At 41.6% G+C, this 21,154-nt stretch overlaps 4 protein-coding genes across 24 annotated transcripts in view; all 4 read right to left on the bottom strand.

The window, feature by feature from the left end:
- Positions 1-21,154, bottom strand: part of LOC146582303 (protocadherin gamma-C5-like) — a 292,403-nt gene that overhangs the window by 99,188 nt on the left and 172,061 nt on the right. Inside the window, exon 1 of one of the 21 annotated variants that reach the window (XM_085294730.1) lies at positions 18,090-21,114. The exons of 17 other annotated variants lie outside the window; for them this stretch is intronic. In XM_085294730.1, the coding sequence (XP_085150856.1) occupies positions 18,090-20,489 (2,400 nt within the window). In that variant the 5' untranslated portion in view covers positions 20,490-21,114. Of the gene's footprint in view, positions 1-11,273; positions 14,849-18,089; positions 21,115-21,154 lie in introns of those variants that run through there. 3 more of the 21 variants (XM_085294866.1, XM_085294811.1, XM_085294911.1) reach the window with 3 other exon arrangements.
- Positions 70-3,684, bottom strand: LOC146582320 (protocadherin beta-16-like). Its single transcript, XM_085295098.1, has one exon. It carries the CDS (start codon positions 2,504-2,506, stop codon positions 80-82), a length of 2,427 nt encoding a protein of 808 aa, XP_085151224.1. The 5' UTR covers positions 2,507-3,684; the 3' UTR covers positions 70-79.
- Positions 3,694-5,661, bottom strand: LOC146582319 (protocadherin gamma-A2-like). The gene has a single exon (XM_085248782.1). The coding sequence runs from the start codon at positions 5,629-5,631 to the stop codon at positions 3,694-3,696; it is 1,938 nt and encodes a 645-aa protein (XP_085104908.1). The 5' UTR covers positions 5,632-5,661.
- Positions 7,329-9,263, bottom strand: LOC146582318 (protocadherin gamma-A2-like). Its single transcript, XM_085248771.1, has one exon. The coding sequence runs from the start codon at positions 9,231-9,233 to the stop codon at positions 7,329-7,331; it is 1,905 nt and encodes a 634-aa protein (XP_085104897.1). The 5' UTR covers positions 9,234-9,263.

Below are 21,154 nucleotides of genomic sequence, written 5' to 3'. Positions count from 1 at the left end.
TATTGAACGTTGATGCGCAAATTTTAACTATCATTTTATATTATTTTAATTTTAATTGTAAAGCTTAAAAAACACATTTTTATGTTTTTTTTTTTTTTTTTTTTACAACAGAAGGACTAACCTCAAGAGGAGAGTCTGGTTCATCCAGGATGCTCTTTTCACTCTGTATCCGCTGCATCGTTCCTGTAGAACTGGGGTCCATTATCAGCACGTTCTGACTACCAGCTCTGCCGAACTTACAGTCACTCTTTCTGGAGTCAGTCGTCCTGCACACCTCGTAATTGTACACATGGGGCAGAGTCCCTGTCCCCAAAGTGTCTGAGTAACGTGGTGGATAATATGGAATGACAGGCAGGTTGGAGTGATACAGGATGCGAGACTGTCTCCACCTGTAGATTTTGACTGATATAATAACCACTAAACACGTGATGAAGAGGAAGGAAACTACAGCCAGAGCCAAGACTAAGTAAAAAGTCAGGTTGTCATTGTACTCCTTGTCGTGGGTCAACTCAGTGAACTCCGACAGCACTTCAGGGAAGCTGTCCGCCACCGCCACGTTAACAATGACTGTAGCTGAACGAGAGGGCTGCCCGTTGTCCTCCACTATAACAGTCAGTCTTTGTTTGACAGCATCTTTATCAGTGACTTGGCGGATAGTTCTGATTTCTCCATTCTGTAAGCCCACTTCAAACAGCGCCCTGTCTGTGGCTTTCTGCAGTTTATAGGAGAGCCAGGCGTTCTGTCCAGAGTCCACATCAACAGCCACCACTTTAGTCACCAGATAGCCCACATCTGCTGAACGAGGCACCATTTCAGCCACCAGAGAGCCACCAGTCTGGACTGGGTACAGAACCTGAGGGGGGTTGTCGTTCTGGTCCTGGATCATTATTTTCACAGTCACATTGCTGCTGAGTGGAGGAGATCCTCCATCCTGCGCTTTTACGCGGAAGTGGAAATCTTTGATCTGCTCGTAGTCAAAAGAGCGCACTGCATGGATGACTCCACTATCTGCACTAACCGACACATATGAGGAGACTGGCACTCCGTTAACGGAGGAGTCCTCCAGTATGTAAGAAACACGGGCGTTTTGGTTCCAGTCAGCGTCTGTGGCTTTGACTGTGAATATAGAGAGACCTGGCGTATTGTTTTCTACAATGTAGGCCTCATATGAGCTCCTCTCAAAGACAGGTGCGTTGTCATTAACGTCTGAGACCTGTAAGGTGAGAGTGACGCTGCTGGAGAGGGAGGGCACTCCCTCATCAGAGCAGGTCACAGTTATGTTATACTCAGAGGCTTTCTCTCTGTCTAAATCACTGTCTGTTACTAAGGTATAGAAATTATTTGAAGATGCTCTTAATTCGAAAGGTACGTTATCACTCATAAAACACTGCACTTTTCCGTTTTCCCCCGAGTCCTTGTCTTCAATGTTTATCATCGTAACTACTGTGTTGGGATTAGCATCCTCTGATATCACAGCTGACTTCGACATTATGTTGATTTCAGGTTTGTTGTCGTTTACATCTTGCACATCGACAATTAATTTGCACGAATCCGTGAGTCCACCCTCATCACTAGCAAGTAAATTTATTTGATAGTTTCTTGACTTTTCATAGTCAATTATTCCAATTAATACAACATTCCCGTTTTCCTCATTAATCTCAAATATTCTGGTGTCATCATCTGCTGCATTTGTGATTGAATATGTTATTTTACTATTCGAACCTTGATCTGCGTCTGACGCTGTAACAGTAGCAACAACTGTTCCTTTAAGTGAATTCTCAGTGACTGTAGCTTTGTATGTTTGCTGTGTAAAAACCGGAGCATTATCATTAGCGTCTAAAACTGTAATGAGAATCTGCATTGTTCCTGACATCTGTGGCTCCCCTCCATCTACAGCTGTTAACACGAAGGATATCTGCTCTTGTTTCTCTCTGTCCAAAGGTTTCTGTAGTACCATCTCAACATTTTTATTTCCATCAGAGTTGCTGTGCAGTTTGAGAGCAAAATTGTCACTTGGTTTTAACTCATATGACTGAACACTATTCATTTCAACATCCAGATCCACAGCCCTTTCCAGAACAAATTTTGCCCCGATGAGCGCCGTTTCGCTAATTTTGAAAGTGATTTTAGTTTTTTTAAAAGTAGGTGCATTGTCATTGATATCTGTGATCTGCACTGTAACCGTATAAAATTCCATCGGATTCTCCAAAATGATCTGAAAATGTAGAGCACACGGCGTCGTCTGTTTGCACAGCGCCTCTCTGTCGATCCTTTCTTTAACGAGGAGGACTCCTCTTTCTCTGTTCAGCTCGACGTACTGATCGGTGTCTCGAGCATAAATCCGAGCCTTACCTGAAGTCAACCGTTTGATTTGTAAACCCAAGTCTTGTGCTATATTACCAACTAACGATCCTTTAGTCATTTCCTCCGGTATTGTATAGCTCACTTGTCCGAGCACCGAGCCGACGGCGAGAAGAGAGATAAACAGGAGTACTTGCCTTGCCATTGTTTTATGCGATTTTGCCAATGGATGTTCACTGTGATAATATCCTACAAATCACGCTTTAAACGTCAAACTTCAATTTCGCACGTTTATCATCCACACATGAGAAAATGTACTAAAACGGTCGATGTCCTTTGCATCCAAATACTGTGTATATCTCGAGGCCGTCCTTTGTCGTTCTGTTCTTTCTTCGCTATACCGACGTTACGAGGGAGTTGCTGTTATAACCCTACTCGGCTGTTGACAATTTAGTCAACAGCGGCCCTAAGAGTTCACCTTAGAAAACTGCAGACAGCCAACATGAAGGTTTTTTCTTTTTAAAATAAGTCACAAAAATACCAAGTCAAATGGTAATATTTATACTGAAAACGCACACGGAAATCCATTACCAAATAATACGGATCATATTCACGCCTCTGGAAGGTTGGTTTAGAGACATTTTTAAAGTAACTTTAACCTTGGGCTGCTCAGTCTCTCTCTCTCTCTCTCTCTCTCTCTCTCTCTCTCTCTCTCTCTCACACACACACACACACACACACACACATATATATATATATGTAAAAAATTAAAACTATGAAGATTTGAGAGAGCATTGAATGAAACACCTGGTAGGCTAAAGCGGTTATAATGTTCAGAAAACATTTGTTCAGTCCTGAATCACATTGAAACAAAACTCAGGACACAATGGGGAAACACTAACGGGGTAAATAGATGGCGATGGACTTAAGTTGCTGTCCAGCGTTCTGAAATGGACAACGCCAGATTTGTGGCGCTTGCCTCTACGTCAGTGAGGCAGGCACCACGAAAGAAATCCTGTCAGATGAGGGGCATTTATTTGCAACAATTAAAACAAAATCTATAAAATGAGTGGACATGAAATATTGATCTCCTCAACAAAAAAGCTAGATTGAATCACAATAAGAGATTACTGACAATTCCCAAAGTAACGGAACATATACATTTACAGAGAAGTGAGTACTGAACTGGAAAACACCTACACGAAATATGCAAAGTCAACATGTAATTTACATGAGGTCGGTATTTGTCATTCCTAAAATGTAAAATATGAAACGAAAAAAATTCCAAATATTAATAAATAACAGTTTGTTTAAGTGGAAATATAAGCCACTGGAAATACAAATTTGAGATCATATGGACGATAACGTTATTTTAATTGTATTATATATGATCTATAAGGCTTGAAGGCAATCTGATATTTGTATGATGATGTAGAAAACATTTAAGGGCAGTCTAACCTCAAGAGGAGAGTCTGATTCATCCAAGATGCTCTTTTCACTCTGTATCCGCTGCATCGTTCCTGTAGAACTGGGGTCCATTATCAGCACGTTCTGACTACCAGCTCTGCCGAACTTACAGTCACTCTTTCTGGAGTCAGTCGTCCTGCACACCTCGTAATTGTACACATGTGGCAGAGTCCCTGTCCCCAAAGTGTCTGAGTAACGTGGTGGATAATATGGAATGACAGGCAGGTTGGAGTGATACAGGATGCGAGACTGTCTCCACCTGTAGATTTTGACTGATATAATAACCACTAAACACGTGATGAAGAGGAAGGAAACTACAGCCAGAGCCAAGACTAAGTAAAAAGTCAGGTTGTCATTGTACTCCTTGTCGTGGGTCAACTCAGTGAACTCCGACAGCACTTCAGGGAAGCTGTCCGCTACTGCCACGTTAACAACCACTGTAGCTGAACGGGAAGGCTGTCCGTTGTCCTCCACTATAACAGTCAGTCTTTGCTTGACAGCATCTTTATCAGTGACTTGGCGGATAGTTCTGATTTCTCCATTCTGTAAGCCCACTTCAAACAGCGCCCTGTCTGTGGCTTTCTGCAGTTTATAGGAGAGCCAGGCATTCTGTCCAGAGTCCACATCAACAGCCACCACTTTAGTCACCAGATAGCCCACATCTGCTGAACGAGGCACCATTTCAGCCACCAGAGAGCCACCAGACTGGACTGGGTACAGAACCTGAGGGGGGTTGTCGTTCTGGTCTTGGATCATTATTTTCACAGTCACGTTGCTGCTGAGTGGAGGAGAGCCTCCATCCTGCGCTTTCACGCGGAAGTGGAAATCTTTGATCTGCTCGTAGTCAAAAGAGCGCACTGCATGGATGACTCCACTATCAGCACTAACGGACACATATGAAGAGACTGGCACTCCGTTGACGGAGGAGTCCTCAAGTATGTAAGAAACACGGGCGTTCTGGTTCCAGTCAGCGTCTGTGGCTTTGACTGTAAATATAGAGAGGCCCGGTGTGTTGTTTTCTACAATGTAGGCCTCATATGAGCTTCTCTCAAAGACAGGTGCGTTATCATTAACGTCTGAGATCTGTAAGGTGAGAGTGACGCTGCTGGAGAGGGAGGGCACTCCCTCATCAGAGCAGGTCACAGTGATGTTATACTCAGAGGCTCTCTCTCTGTCTAAATCACTGTCTGTTACTAAGGTATAGAAGTGATTTGTTGATGATTTCAAAATGAAAGGTACACTATCACTAACTGAACATTGAACATTCCCTCTTTCTCCAGTGTCCCTGTCTTCAACGTTTATCATTGTAACAACTGTATTGAGTTTAGCATCCTCCGAAATCACAGTCGACTTAGACATTATGTTGATTTCAGGTTTGTTGTCATTTAAATCCAGAACATCAACAATCAGTTTACAGGAATCTGTTAGTCCTCCAACATCACTAGCACGTAAACTTAACTGAAAACCTCGTGAATCCTCGAAGTCAGTATTCCCAATTAAAGTCACTTCGCCGTTCTCCTTGTTTATGTTAAAGACTTTCCTGACGTCATCCACTTTGTTTGTGATTGAATATGTTATTTTACTGTTCGAACCTTGGTCTGCGTCTGACGCTGTAACAGTAGCAACAACTGTTCCTTTAGGTGAATTCTCAGTGACTGTAGCTTTGTAAGTTTGCTGTGTAAAAACCGGCGCATTATCATTAACGTCTAAAACTGTAATGACAATCTGCATTGTTCCTGACATCTGTGGCTCTCCTCCATCTATAGCTGTTAGCACGAGGGATATCTGCTCTTGTTTCTCTCTGTCTAAAGGTTTCTGCAGTACCATCTCAACATTTTTATTTCCATCAGCATTATTATGCATTTTAAGAACGAAATTGTCAGTTGGTTTTATTTCGTACCTTTGAAGATCATTGGTGCCAACATCAAGATCCACAGCCCTTTCCAGAACAAATTTTGCACCAATTACCGCAGACTCACTAATTTTAAATTCAATATCAGCTTCTTCAAAGGTTGGTGCATTATCATTGATATCTGTGATCTGCACTGTAACCGTATAAAATTCCATCGGATTCTCCAAAATGATCTGAAAATGTAGAGCACACGGTGTAGTCCGTCTGCACAGCGCCTCTCTGTCGATCCTTTCTTTAACGAGGAGGACTCCTCTTTCTCTGTTCAGCTCGACGTACTGGTCGCTGTCTCGGGTATAAATTCGAGCTTTACCTGATATTAAACGCTTGATTTGTAAACCCAAATCCTGTGCTATATTACCGACTAACGATCCTTTAGTCATTTCCTCCGGTATTGTATAGCTGACTTGTCCAGTTACCGAGCCAAAGGAAAGGAGAGCAAAACACAACAGCGCAGGCCCTTTCATTGTCCTACCCTAGGATTTTATCAACGATGCTCCACAACGCGAACATGCATCCAGCTGAGTGAAAGGAGTTCCAAAGTCAGACGTCAGTCTTGTAGCTTTACAGTCCTCTGTACATCGAATAGTCTTAAATCGTCGTATTTTTAATCTGAAATTCTGCGGATCGAGAATGCCTGGTCGTTCTCGTAATACCCCGTCCTCGTTATGCGGGCGTATATGGGAGGTACTCAGCTGCTATAACCCTGCTCCCATCCGTCAAAACTCTGGTCAACAGCGGCCCTAAGAGTTCATAACAGAAAACTGCACAACAGCTCCCTAAATTACACTGTTCAAAAGACTTGCTGTTAGCGAAGTGTAACAAGTAAGACTTTAAGTAAATAATACAAGAAAGGAAGCGAGAGAGCGAGAGAGTGAGGGAGAGAGAGAGAGACAGAGACAGAGAGAGCTGGAGAGAAACAACACAATCCACGTTGTAATCGCCGATTGCACACTACAACACAGTTTACGGTTCAAATGTATTTCTATTTTGTTTTTTTTCTCCTTTATAATCAAAAAATCAGTCAAAGCACCCTGTCAATTACTGCAAGAAGTACATTTTCACAAAAAACTACAACAAGAATCAACGTACGTTAAAATGTATAAGTACCTCACTAAAAATATAATTGGGCATGGGAAGGACAAAAGAAAGTTTTATTAATATCGCTGTTCGTGGTGCTGAAATGATGACGTGCCAATCGATGGGAATGATTTATAAAATGATTTACCGTGCATTCGTGAGGAGATAATGAATGTGCAAAACCAGGCAAAACTAATTCTGTTCTTTGGGGAAACCGTACTATCTATTAAGATATTGAAGTGATTACTTAAAAAAAGTGAGGTGATGATTCAGCCTGTTGTCACGGAAGAGCAAGAAATCGGTGCATGAAACATTGTTGCCGATGAAGGGACTAATGAAATTTCTCAGTCAGAAGTTTTTAAAGAGATAATCTAACAATATTTTATATGGAAATCGTAACAGCTGCATTAGAAAAACTCTTTCAGGGAAAACCAGATTGCCCACTGAAAATGTGCTCAATGTTTAATACACTGAATTAATAAATAAATAGGCAATGTACCTTTGCAGTTATCTTAAACCATCAATGATTGAAAATGTATATTATATATAATCTATGATCTTTTAAAATACCTTAACATGCCGTGAAACCAGATTTATAACTGACCTCTAGAGGAGAGTCTGGTTCATCCAGGATGCTCTTTTCACTCTGTATCCGCTGCATCGTTCCTGTAGAACTGGGGTCCATTATCAGCACGTTCTGACTACCAGCTCTGCCGAACTTACAGTCACTCTTTCTGGAGTCAGTCGTCCTGCACACCTCGTAATTGTACACATGTGGCAGAGTCCCTGTCCCCAAAGTGTCTGAGTAACGTGGTGGATAATATGGAATGACAGGCAGGTTGGAGTGATACAGGATGCGAGACTGTCTCCACCTGTAGATTTTGACTGATATAATAACCACTAAACACGTGATGAAGAGGAAGGAAACTACAGCCAGAGCCAAGACTAAGTAAAAAGTCAGGTTGTCATTGTACTCCTTGTCGTGGGTCAACTCAGTGAACTCCGACAGCACTTCAGGGAAGCTGTCCGCCACTGCCACGTTAACAATGACTGTAGCTGAACGAGAGGGCTGCCCGTTGTCCTCCACTATAACAGTCAGTCTTTGTTTGACAGCATCTTTATCAGTGACTTGGCGGATAGTTCTGATTTCTCCATTCTGTAAGCCCACTTCAAACAGCGCCCTGTCTGTGGCTTTCTGCAGTTTATAGGAGAGCCAGGCATTCTGTCCAGAGTCCACATCAACAGCCACCACTTTAGTCACCAGATAGCCCACATCTGCTGAACGAGGCACCATTTCAGCCACCAGAGAGCCACCAGTCTGGACTGGGTACAGAACCTGAGGGGGGTTGTCGTTCTGGTCTTGGATCATCATTTTCACAGTCACGTTGCTGCTGAGTGGAGGAGATCCTCCATCCTGCGCTTTTACGCGGAAGTGGAAATCTTTGATCTGCTCGTAGTCAAAAGAGCGCACTGCATGGATGACTCCACTATCAGTACTAACAGACACATATGAAGAGACTGGCACTCCGTTAACGGAGGAGTCCTCCAGTATGTAAGAAACACGGGCATTCTGGTTCCAGTCAGCGTCTGTGGCTTTGACTGTGAATATAGAGAGACCCGGTGTGTTGTTTTCTACAATATAGGCCTCATATGAGCTCCTCTCAAAGACAGGTGCGTTATCATTAACGTCTGAGATTTGTAAGGTTAGAGTGACACTGGTGGAGAGGGAGGGCACTCCCTCATCAGAGCAGGTCACAGTGATGTTAAAATTAGAGGATATCTCTCTGTCTAAATCACTGTCTGTTATTAAATTATAGAAATTATTTGTAGATTTTTTTAGCATGAATGGTATGTTTTCGCTTACTGAACAATAAACTTTTCCGTTTTCTCCCGAGTCCTTATCTTCGATATTTATCATCATAACGACTGTATTGAGTTTAGCATCCTCTGAAATCACGGTCGCCTTCGTCATTATGCTAATTTCAGGTTTGTTGTCATTGACATCGAACACATCAACAATAACCCTAGAGGAGTCTGTTAGTCCTCCATCATCACTAGCAAGTAAATTTATTTGAAAATTTCGTGACTCCTCAAAGTCAATATTCCCAATTAAAGTCACTTCGCCATTCTCTTGGTTTATCTTAAAGACATCCCTGATATTATCTAAAGTATTTGTGATTGAATAGGTTACTTTACTATTCGAACCTTGATCTGCGTCTGACGCTGTAACAGTAGCAACAACTGTTCCTTTAGGTGAATTCTCAGTGACTGTAGCTTTGTATGTTTGCTGTGTAAAAACCGGCGCATTATCATTAGCGTCTAAAACTGTAATGAGAATCTGCATTGTTCCTGACATCTGTGGCTCTCCTCCATCTACAGCAGTTAACACGAGGGATATCTGCTCTTGCTTCTCTCTGTCCAAAGGTTTCTGCAGTACCATCTCAACGTTTTTATTTCCATCAGCATTATTATGCATTTTCAGAACAAAATTGTCAGTTGGTTTTATTTCGTACCTTTGAAGATCATTGGTGCCAACATCAACATCCACAGCCCTTTCCAGAACAAATTTTGCCCCAGTTACCGCAGACTCACTAATTTTAAACTCCATCTCTGTTTTCTCAAAGGTTGGTGCATTGTCATTGATATCGGTGATCTGCACTGTAACTGTATAAAATTCCATCGGATTCTCCAAAATGATCTGAAAATGTAGAGCACACGGTGTCGTCCGTCTGCACAGCGCCTCTCTGTCGATCCTTTCTTTAACGAGGAGGACACCTCTTTCTCTGTTCAGCTCGACGTACTGGTCGCTGTCTCGGGTATAAATTCGAGCTTTACCTGATATTAAACGTTTGATTTGTAAACCCAAATCCTGTGCTATATTACCGACTAACGATCCTTTAGTCATTTCCTCCGGTATTGTATAGCTGACTTGTCCAGTTACCGAGCCAAAGGAAAGGAGAGCAAAAAACAACAGCGCAGGCCCTTTCATTGTTCTATCCTAGTATTCTATCAACGAGGCTCCACAACGCGAAAATATATTCCATTAAGTGAAATCAATTCCTGGTAGACACAACAATCTTTTAGCGTTATATTCCTCCCAGAACAACGGAAAATTAAAAAAAATAAATGTCGTCTTTGTCATCAGATATTCTGCGCATCTAGAATATCCGCTCTTTCTCGTCGTACCCCGTGCTCGTTATGTCGTCGTTTATGTGAGATACGCTGCTGTTACAACCCTACTGTCAGCCATCAACACTCTGGTCAACAGCGGCCCTAAGAGTTCAAAAAACAAAACTGCAGAACACTACCGTCAGGCAATCCGTAATAGAAGACTTGCAATCACAGATGTTTATCACGGGAAACGTAAATTAAATTAAAAAAAAAAACAACAACCCACAAACAAAAAACAAAAGTTTTCTTCAACGGTGTTGATTCCTCACTTCAATATAAATTAGATCAAATGTAGTGTGAATGGTAAATATACTGGTTTCTACAAAACGCTTAAAAAACACCTGCTTTAAGACTCAAACGCCTTGTCCAGCATGTTTCATTCACACATTTATTCATTTTTTCTTGCGCTAAGACATTTCTAACAGTCACACTCCAATGAACGCATCGGGAGAAGCTCAGGGTTCAATATCTTGTCCAAAGGTAATTTTCACTCAGACCGGAGATGCTATTGATCCAACACCACACGTCCCACTGATACATGAGTTCCCCTACCTCGTGAGCTAAAGCCAAACCAACTAACAGTGTTTTCTTTCTTAAAATTATCAGTCATGAAAATGATTCCGTGAAAGCATACTCAAAGTATTAAATAAGCAAATTTTGTGAAGACAAAATCCCACAGGAATAATAAAAAGATATGTAAAATACAAGAAGAGTACAAATAAGTTCAATAGTGTCGCTGTCTGCGGTCCTGAAATCACTATCCTAGACGACCAGGATGAGTGGGGGCACCACTGTTTTACATTAAGGAAAACAAAACAAAAAATAAATGAATGAAAAAAAAAAGAATAAATAAAACGCTATGCCCTTTCTGGACATGATAACTAAATTATAACATTGTCAGTGCTGAGTATTTAGTCAAATGTCTTTAGCAAAATCTTATGAAAGAGTGAAATAAATGACTGAAAATTCTGGTACCGATAAGAAAAGAGGTCACTAAATAATTTTAACTAAAGTTTAATTACATCATATTTTTAGAGGAAAATTTAACGACTAAGTAGAAATTGATTCACCGTTTCATATAACAATATGTAATATAGAAACAATTTAAAATAATTAGCATTAAAACCTTTTGCACGAAAACTTAGAGAAGACCTAGCGGACAATTTCACAACGGTAAAACAATTCCCCTTTATAGTTCTAATAGGTCATCAGTGAATAAAAATGTAAATTATATATAAGATCGATGGTTTGGTAAAATAGCAGGATAATTTCAACAGTATAGCCGGATACTGAATCATTTAAAAAGACATTATGACATAAAGTTGAAGCCACATTTATAACTGACCTCGAGAGGAGAGTCTGGTTCATCGAGGATGCTCTTTTCACTCTGTATCCGCTGCATTGTTCCTGTAGAACTGGGGTCCATTATCAGCACGTTCTGACTACCAGCTCTGCCGAACTTACAGTCACTCTTTCTGGAGTCAGTCGTCCTGCACACCTCGTAATTGTACACATGTGGCAGAGTCCCTGTCCCCAAAGTGTCTGAGTATCGAGGTGGATAATATGGAATGACAGGCAGGTTGGAGTGATACAGGATGCGAGACTGTCTCCACCTGTAGATTTTGACTGATATAATAACCACTAAACACGTGATGAAGAGGAAGGAAACTACAGCCAGAGCCAAGACTAAGTAAAAAGTCAGGTTGTCATTGTACTCCTTGTCGTGTGTCAACTCAGTGAACTCCGACAGCACTTCAGGGAAGCTGTCCGCCACCGCCACGTTAACAACGACTGTAGCAGAACGAGAGGGCTGTCCGTTGTCCTCCACTATAACAGTCAGTCTTTGTTTGACAGCATCTTTATCAGTGACTTGGCGGATAGTTCTGATTTCTCCATTCTGTAAGCCCACTTCAAACAGCGCCCTGTCTGTGGCTTTCTGCAGCTTATAGGAGAGCCAGGCATTCTGTCCAGAGTCGACATCAACAGCCACCACTTTAGTCACCAGATAGCCCACATCTGCTGAACGAGGCACCATTTCAGCCACCAGAGAGCCACCAGTCTGGACTGGGTACAGAACCTGAGGGGGGTTGTCGTTCTGGTCTTGGATCATTATTTTCACAGTCACGTTGCTGCTGAGTGGAGGAGAGCCTCCATCCTGCGCTTTTACGCGGAAGTGGAAATCTTTGATCTGCTCGTAGTCAAAAGAGCGCACTGCATGGATGACTCCACTATCAGCACTAACGGACACATATGAAGAGACTGGTACTCCGTTGACGGAGGAGTCCTCCAGTATGTAAGAAACACGGGCATTCTGGTTCCAGTCAGCGTCTGTGGCTTTGATTGTGAATACAGAAAGACCCGGCGTGTTGTTTTCTACAATGTAGGCCTCATATGAGTTCCTCTCAAAGACAGGTACGTTGTCATTAACGTCTGAGATCTGTAAGGTGAGAGTGACGCTGCTGGAGAGGGAGGGCACTCCCTCATCAGAGCAGGTCACAGTGATGTTATACTCAGAGGATCTCTCTCTGTCTAAATCACTGTCTGTTACTAAGGTATAGAAATTATTTGTTGATGATTTTATAATAAATGGTGCATTTTCGTTGATAAAGCATTTCACGATCCCACTGTCTCCGGAATCTAAGTCCTCAACATTTATCATTGTTACTACTGTGTTGAGATTAGCATCCTCTGATATCACAGTCGATTTGGACATTATGTTGATTTCAGGTTTATTGTCGTTTACATCCAGAACATCAACAATCAGTTTACAAGAATCCGTGAGTCCCCCCTCATCACTTGCTCCTATATTTATTTGGAAGCGTTTTGTTTTTTCAAAATCAATGGTTCCAACCAATGAAACTTGCCCGTTTTCTGTGTTTACTTCAAACATTTTCTTTACGTTACCTAACGTATTTGTGATTGAATATGTTATTTTACTGTTAGAACCTTGATCTGCGTCTGACGCTGTAACAGTAGCAACAACTGTTCCTTTAGGTGAATTCTCAGTGACTGTAGCTTTGTAGGTTTGCTGTGTAAAAACCGGCGCATTATCATTAGCGTCTAAAACTGTAATGAGAATCTGCATTGTCCCTGACATCTGTGGCTCTCCTCCATCTACAGCTGTTAACACGAGGGATATCTGCTCTTGCTTCTCTCTGTCTAAAGGTTTCTGCAGTACCATCTCAACGTTTTTGTGTCCATCGGGGTTACTGTGCAGTCTCAGAGCAAAATTGTTGGTCGACTTTAAATCATAGTTTTGAACCGCATTAATACCAACATCAAGATCCACAGCCCGTTCCAAAACAAATTTTGAGCCGGCAGTTGCAGACTCGCTAATTTTGAAATTCATTTCGCTTTTTTCAAAGGTTGGTGCATTATCATTGATGTCTGTGATCTGGACTGTAACCGTATAAAATTCCATCGGATTCTCCAAAAGGATCTGAAAATGTAAAGCACAAAGCACTGTCTCTGTGCACAGCGCCTCTCTGTCTATTCTCTCCTTGATGAGGAGGACTCCTCTTTCTCTGTTCAGCTCGATGAATTGGTCGCTATTTCTGCTATAGATCTTGGCTTTTCCTGATATTAAACGTTTAATTTCTAAACCTAAATCCTGTGCTATATTTCCAACTAAAGAGCCTCTAGTCATTTCCTCCGGAATCGAGTAACTGACCTGCCCGAAGACTGGGCCGAGGGAAAGGAGAGAGACAAACAGCAGTACTTGCCGTTTCATTGTTCTTTCAGATTTCTCACTCAACGTGGATTCACAATCTATATTCCACACAACAGAAGATATGTATTCCAAAGTCAAAACCTAAGTGTATATTCCGGTCAGCGAAAGCAAATCGCTCCAAAATAAAAATCTTTCTTCAGTATTTATCCTCCTTGATCAGAATCGCTCGATCTTTGTGCGTCGTGTTCCCTCTTCATAATGTCGATGTTACATGGGCGGTGCTGCTACAAACATGGTCTCAGTCCTCAACACTCTGGTCAACAGCGGCCCTAAGAGTCCGCACTATAAAACTGCAGAATATCATCTAAAATTCATCCGCAGGACAACTTACTGTCAAATATGTGCAAATTCGGTAATATCAGCCTACAGAATCTTTAACACTGTCATTTGGACTTGAAAAAAGAACAATCGAGAATTTATTGTGTTTAATTTCTAGGATCACAATAACAGTATATTAAGAAAAACAGGCAGTGACTGTGATGTGAAGATATCAATGGCGTAAGAGAGTTAGCCCGGATAAAACAAGTCAGCTGACCGACCGAAAGGGAAAATGCATCGGGAAAACACAAGTTTACTTAAAGATGGATAACTGGTAAACCTTGGCGCTTGAATTGTGGAAACAGCACAAAATGGACACGAGGTAACATGAATTAATATTGCTAATGCTGCTGTCCGTGGTTCTGAAGTGAATGCGGTTAACATTTGAGGTATATTAATATTGATTAGATGCCATTAAGATTCTGTTTAGAAAAAAATTATTCCTCAAGCATATTAACATTGTTTTTGTTTTGCGCGTGTGTAAAATTGATGTACTAGTTATTCATTGTTGAGCTATGTTATGATAGCGCCTGTGTTTGGCTCTGCCGCTGCCGGGTGCAGTTTGTTGCGCTTTACTACTTTTGTGTTGTTTTCTTCTACTCTACTGTTCTCACTTAGTTTTAACGATGTATTAGCTGCCTTGGTGTATGCTAGCCTGGCTTTGCTATCCATCCGATCCTCACGATCTCTCTTCGTCCTCCTTCTGCATTTTCCACCCTCCACTATTAGCTGGATCTTCGTCAGACCATTTCGGCGGTCCCTCTAGACCACGGAAAAGGAGAGGGAGAAGAGGGGGTATTCAGGTAAAGCTCAGGCTTACCTGGCGGCGGGGTTTGGCTGGTAAGCGACGTGGAGCGTGCCTTGTCTCCTGTGCTCAGAAAAGCTCCATGGAGGGGGACTTGTTTTCCACGTCCCTGTTTGGATATGCTGGGCCCGGCTCTTTGAGACCGTGCTGCCTTAGGAGGGTTTATCCAGACTCTCCTGCCGGCTGGCTCTTTATTCGCTCAGTGAGTGGATTCTACGAGCGTGATGGCTCAAACCCTGTGTACCTACGTCCTTTAACTTGAGCCTTTGCAAATAATGAGGCATCTACCTCGATGAATATGGCACTTTTAACGTGTGATCTCTGTCTAATAAATCATTATTGTTGAATGATTTTATATTATCAAAAAAACTCGACTTTTTTCCCCCTGACTGAGACCTGGCAGCGGGACGTAGAATACGCGTCATTTGTTGAACTCTGCCCGGATGGCTATACTTTTATAACCCAGCCTCGGGTATCTGGCCGGGGTGGTGGGCTTGCGGCGGCTTTCCAGGACCGTTTCTCCTGCCGCTCCGTGAAAATTGGACATTTTCTTTCGTTTGAGATGCAGCTGCTTAAAATTGGAAACAAGGATCCCTTTTACCTTGCTGTGGTATATCGTCCACCTGGCTCTAATGGGCTTTTTTATCAGGGCACAGTGACTTCTTATCCTCTACTATAAAGCTGTCTAGGTTGCTTATAGTTGGGGACTTTAATATACACGTTGATGATGACTCCGACCCCTTTGCCAGATACTTTATCAACATTAAGGATTCTTTTCATTTTGCTCAGCATGTGTCCGGTCCTACACATAGCAAAGGTCACACACTGGACCTTGTTCTTACTTTGGGTTTGCTCTGAGGACATTTCTATTTCTGATCACCATGTTATTGTTTTTAACATGTCTTTTAATCCCTGTTCAACGGATGGTTAGCTCTCGCATCTTAAACTCCTCCACAGCGGAGAAATTTGCGGATGCGCTTAACTTACAGCTATCCCCTCATAATGGTGTCGATTCTCAACCAATCTTTTTTTTTAATAATTATTGCCTTTCTATTTTAGATGAAATTTGCCTAGTTAAAATGAGGAGAGTTTCTGCCTCCAAATCTCCTCCTTGGCTAAATGGCAGTATTCCTTGTCTAAAACGTGATTGTCGAAAAGCGGAGGAGGTGGAGGAAAACTCATCTAAATGTTCATCTCCTCTACCTAAAGGACCTTTTAATTTCTTTTAATAATGCGATCAGAGATGCGAGGGCTGCCTATTTCTCACACTTAGTTACAAAGAGCAGAGGTAATCCTACAGTGCTATTCAACACCATTAGTGACATTGTTACTCCTGCTCTACCTGCGGCTCCTATTTCATCTAATGAGGACTGTGAAAATTTTCTTTCTTTTCTGCTTGCAAAAATTAATAACGTGAGAATAAATTTTTCACATTCAGCACCTGTTATGTCTATCTCCACCCCATCTTGGCCGTCATCTTGGATACTTTCTCTTCTGTTTCACTACCTGAGCTGGTAAAACTAGTGAATTCAGTGAAAGCATCCTCCTGTTCACTTGACGTTGTACCTGCATTATTATTCAAAAATGTCTTTCAGTCTATTGGTCTATGTGTGCTCACTTTAATCAACTCTTCACTGGCATAGTTCCGGTTTATTTTAAAAATGCTGCTATTCTCCTACTTTTAAAAAAACCTCAGCCAGACCTCTCTCTTTGGAACAGTTACAGACCAATTTCTAAATTACTGTTAATCGCTAAGCTTCTAGAAAAGGTTGTGGCTAAGTAACTTATAGCGGGTCTGGACAAACATAGCATTTGCGATAAGTTTCAGTCTGGCTTTCGTAGAGGTCACTCCATGGAAACAGCCCTTCTTAGGGTCTCTAGTGACATTTTGATGAGTAATGATGCAGGAAAATGCTGTGTTCTACTCATGCTGGACATCACGTTGGCGTTTGACACAATTGACCACCACATTCTCCTTGAACGGTTAAAACATTGGGTTGGTCTATCTGGAACTGCCTTAGAGTGGTTCTGCTCATATCTACATCACCGATCCTTTTCTGTGGTGGTCTCCGAGTTTAGGTCATCCTCTACATCCCTTACTTATGGTGTCCCTCAAGGTTTGGTTTTGGGGCCTTTATTGTTTTTAATACATCTTCTCTCGGCTATCGGCTCTTTTGAGGACATTTCTTATCACTGTTATGCTGAAGATATTCAGTTGTACATTTCTTTTAAGCCCCGTGATTTATCTATGCTTCAACTTCTGAATGACTGCTTAGATTTGATGAAACGTTGGGTGGCTGCAAATTTCCTCCAACTCAACGAGGGGAAAACTCAAGTCCTTGTATGTGCTCCAGACAGATTTTTATCCCAGATAGTGAAACCCCTGGTCCTCTCTCAGTTTATGTTAAATAATCTGTCAGGAATTTAGGTGTCACCTTTGACTCGACTCTCACATTGGATGGTCATGTTAAATTTCTGGTTCAGTCTTGTTTTTATCATTTAAGAAATTTGGCTAAGTTATGCCCTATTTTATCTCACTCTGAACTGGAGATTGCTATACATGCATTTATTTCCTCATGCTTGGACTATTGTAGCTCACTGTTTATGTGTCTAAGCAAAGGTTCTCTGGACCGTCTGCAGGTTGTGCAAAACGGTGCAGCTAGGCTTTGGACAAAATCCTCTAAGCATTCACACATGACACTGTTGCTATCTCAGCTACACTGGCTTCCTGTTGAATTTAGAGTCCGATTTAAGATCCTGGTCTTGACTTTTAGAGCTTTGTACGGATTGGCACCAGCCTACATCTCTGATCTGCTACAGCCCTATGGCCCTAGCAGGTCCCTGAGGTCATCTGATCAGGGCTTACTTGATATAAAACATACTAAAATGAGAACTAAGGGTGATAGAGCTTTTGCCATTGTGGCCCCTAGACTTTGAAACTCTCTCCCCCAAACCTTAAGAACTCTGGACTCAGTAGCTGCTTTTAAAAAACAACTCAAAGCTCACCTTTTTAAAACTGCTTTTGGTTAATTTCTCCCTGTTTTATATTGTCTGTTTTACCTTTTTATGATTTGCTATCTTATGTGCAGCAATTTGTGATTCTGTTTTGAAAGGTGCTATAAAAATAAAATTGTATTTATTTATTTTTATTTTATGTTAAGTAAAGATTAAGTAAAACATAAGATATTTACCAACAAATTCAATATAAGACTCTAGTCCCACAATGGAAAACTTCTCTCAAAACAAACAGATTTCAGCATTATTTAAAATGTAATAAATACACTGACACCATGTTAAAGTGGTCTAACCTCTATCGGAGAGTCTGGTTCATCCAGGATGCTCTTTTCACTCTGTATCCGCTGCATTGTTCCTGTAGAACTGGGGTCCATTATCAGCACATTCTGACTACCAGCTCTGCCGAACTTACAGTCACTCTTTCTGGAGTCAGTCGTCCTGCACACCTCGTAATTGTACACATGTGGCAGAGTCCCTGTGCCCAAAGTGTCTGAGTAACGTGGTGGATAATATGGAATGACAGGCAGGTTGGAGTGATACAGGATGCGAGACTGTCTCCACCTGTAGATTTTGACTGATATAATAACCACTAAACACGTGATGAAGAGGAAGGAAACTATAGCCAGAGCCAAGACTAAGTAAAAAGTCAGGTTGTCATTGTACTCCTTGTCGTGCGTCAACTCAGTGAACTCCGACAGAACCTCAGGGAAGCTGTCCGCCACCGCCACGTTGACAATGACTGTAGCTGAACGAGAGGGCTGTCCGTTGTCCTCCACTATAACAGTCAGTCTTTGTTTGACAGCATCTTTATCAGTGACTTGACGGATAGTTCTGATTTCTCCATTCTGTAAGCCCACTTCAAACAGCGCCCTGTCTGTGGCTTTCTGCAGTTTATAGGAGAGCCAGGCATTCTGTCCAGAGTCCACATCAACAGCCACCACTTTAGTCACCAGATAGCCCAAATCTGCTGAACGAGGCACCATTTCAGCCACCAGAGAGCCACCAGTCTGGACTGGGTACAGAACCTGAGGGGGGTTGTCGTTCTGGTCCTGGATCATTATTTTCACGGTCACGTTGCTGCTGAGTGGAGGAGAGCCTCCATCCTGCGCTTTTACGCGGAAGTGGAAATCTTTGATCTGCTCGTAATCAAAAGAGCGCACTGCATGGATGACTCCACTATCAGCACTAACGGACACATACGAGGAGACTGGCACTCCGTTAACGGAGGAGTCCTCAAGTATATAAGAAACACGGGCATTCTGGTTCCAGTCAGCGTCTGAGGCTTTGACTGTAAATATAGAGAGACCTGGTGTGTTGTTTTCTATAATGTAGGCCTCATATGAGCTCCTCTCAAAGACAGGTGCGTTATCATTAACGTCTGAGATCTGTAAGGTGAGAGTGACGCTGCTGGAGAGGGAGGGCACTCCCTCATCAGAGCAGGTTACAGTGATGTTATACTCAGAGGCTCTCTCTCTGTCTAAATCACTGTCTGTTACTATACTGAAAAAGTTATTTGATGTGGAAGAAACTAAAAATGGAATATTCTTGTTAATATTACATTGAACGTTTCCATTTTCGCCTGAGTCTGGATCTTGGATATTTATGATTGTCACAACAGTGCCAGGTGTAATGTCTTCTGCTATTATGTTAGACTTTGACATGACATTTATAGCAGGTACATTATCATTTGTATCAAGTATTTCTACAACAAGTTTACTGGTATCGGCCAATCCTCCTTCATCACTGGCTTGAACATGTATTTGATATTGTCGCTTCTTTTCAAAGTCGGTGTTTCCAACCAGTGTAATTTCACCAGTTTCTCGGTTCACGTCAAATTTTTCCGAAGCATCGTCCACGGAGTTTAATATTGTATATGATATCTTTCCATTGGATCCGTCGTCTAAATCAGAAGCACTAACTGTAATCAGAACAGTTCCTTCGGGCGAATTTTCTTTTAAGGTTGACTTGTATATTTTTTGAGGAAAAACTGGAGCATTATCATTACTATCAAGCACATTTACGTTGATCTGAACTGCCCCGGAGAGCTGCGGTTCACCGCCGTCTACTGCAGTCAAAACAAGCGACAAATGATCCTGTTTTTCTCGATCTAAAGGTTTCTGCAAAACCATTTCTACCAGCTTACTTCCATCCGCTTGATTCTGCACCTTCAAAACGAAGTTATCAGTGGGCTTTAACAGATAACTTTGAAGGCCGTTTACACCCACATCGAGATCTATTGCTTGTTCGAGCATAAACACAGTTCCTGTATTAACTGATTCACTTATTTTGAATTTCATCTCACCTCTTTTGAAAATTGGGGCGTTGTCATTAACATCTGTCACTTCCACGGTAATGCTATAAAATTCCATCGGATTCTCTAAAATAACCTGGAAGTGTAAAGCACAAGGCGCCGTCTGCGCACAGATTAGCTCTCTGTCTATTCTGTCTTTGACGAGGAGGACTCCTCTTTCTCTGTTCAACTCGATGTACTCTGCGCTGTCTCCGGTATAAATCCGAGCTTTCCCTGATTTCAGCCTTTTTACATCCAAACCAAAATCGTGTGCAATATCACCCACAAAAGAGCCTTTCGACATTTCCTCTGGAATGGAGTAACTGACCTGCCCAGTCACTGAGCAGAAACAGAAAAACAAGGTGAAAAGCAGCACTTGCCGTTGCATTGTTCTAACCGCCATGTTGCAGTAAAATAAGCCGTGTAATATTGCCGTAAAAATGGATTCCACTTGAAAAGTAATCCTGTTTATATCATCATGTTGTATGTAGCCACTTTTCAAATCGAAAATTGCAACTTTAAAATAACAGCTCCAGTCCAAACTGACGCTTAATACGCTGATCTTCGTGTCCTGTACTGCTCATTGTGTCTTTCTCTCGTTCTGTATTGTAAAGGATGGGGATGGCACTGCTGATTTCTTTTCCTATATAACAAAGGATGGTCAACAGCGGCCCTAACAGTTCATCTTCCTGAACTACAGAATATTATGAAGGACTGAAAATGAGAACAAGTGGGTTCTATTTTAAAATGATTACATTTCTTTAAATGATCAACGCTTGCTTCTTTCATAACAACAACAACAACAAGAACAACAACAATAATAAAGATAATAATAATAATTTCGTTTAAAAGAAAAAAAATACAGTAAGGTGATAAACTCAGCTGCTTTAAATTGTTGAACTACATTGCGTCAACGCCCTTTTATATGCCATGAACTGCCCTGATGTGTCATTGTAATTAATGCACTGAAAAAAGGAGACACGTTTTATGTAAGCATCTTGGGTGTTTTTAAAACAATTGAGTCATGTTTTAAAGTGAACTGTTAATTTAACTCAATTGTTTAAGTTG

The sequence above is a fragment of the Mchenga conophoros genome, linkage group LG2, assembly GCF_057382185.1.
Source record: "Mchenga conophoros isolate Kocher_MC1m ecotype Shallow Benthic linkage group LG2, M_conophoros_male_GT1.1, whole genome shotgun sequence".
NCBI lineage: Eukaryota > Metazoa > Chordata > Actinopteri > Cichliformes > Cichlidae > Mchenga > Mchenga conophoros.
The sequence above is the reverse complement of the archived record's forward strand: the minus strand, read 5'-3'. Positions and strand labels throughout refer to the sequence as shown.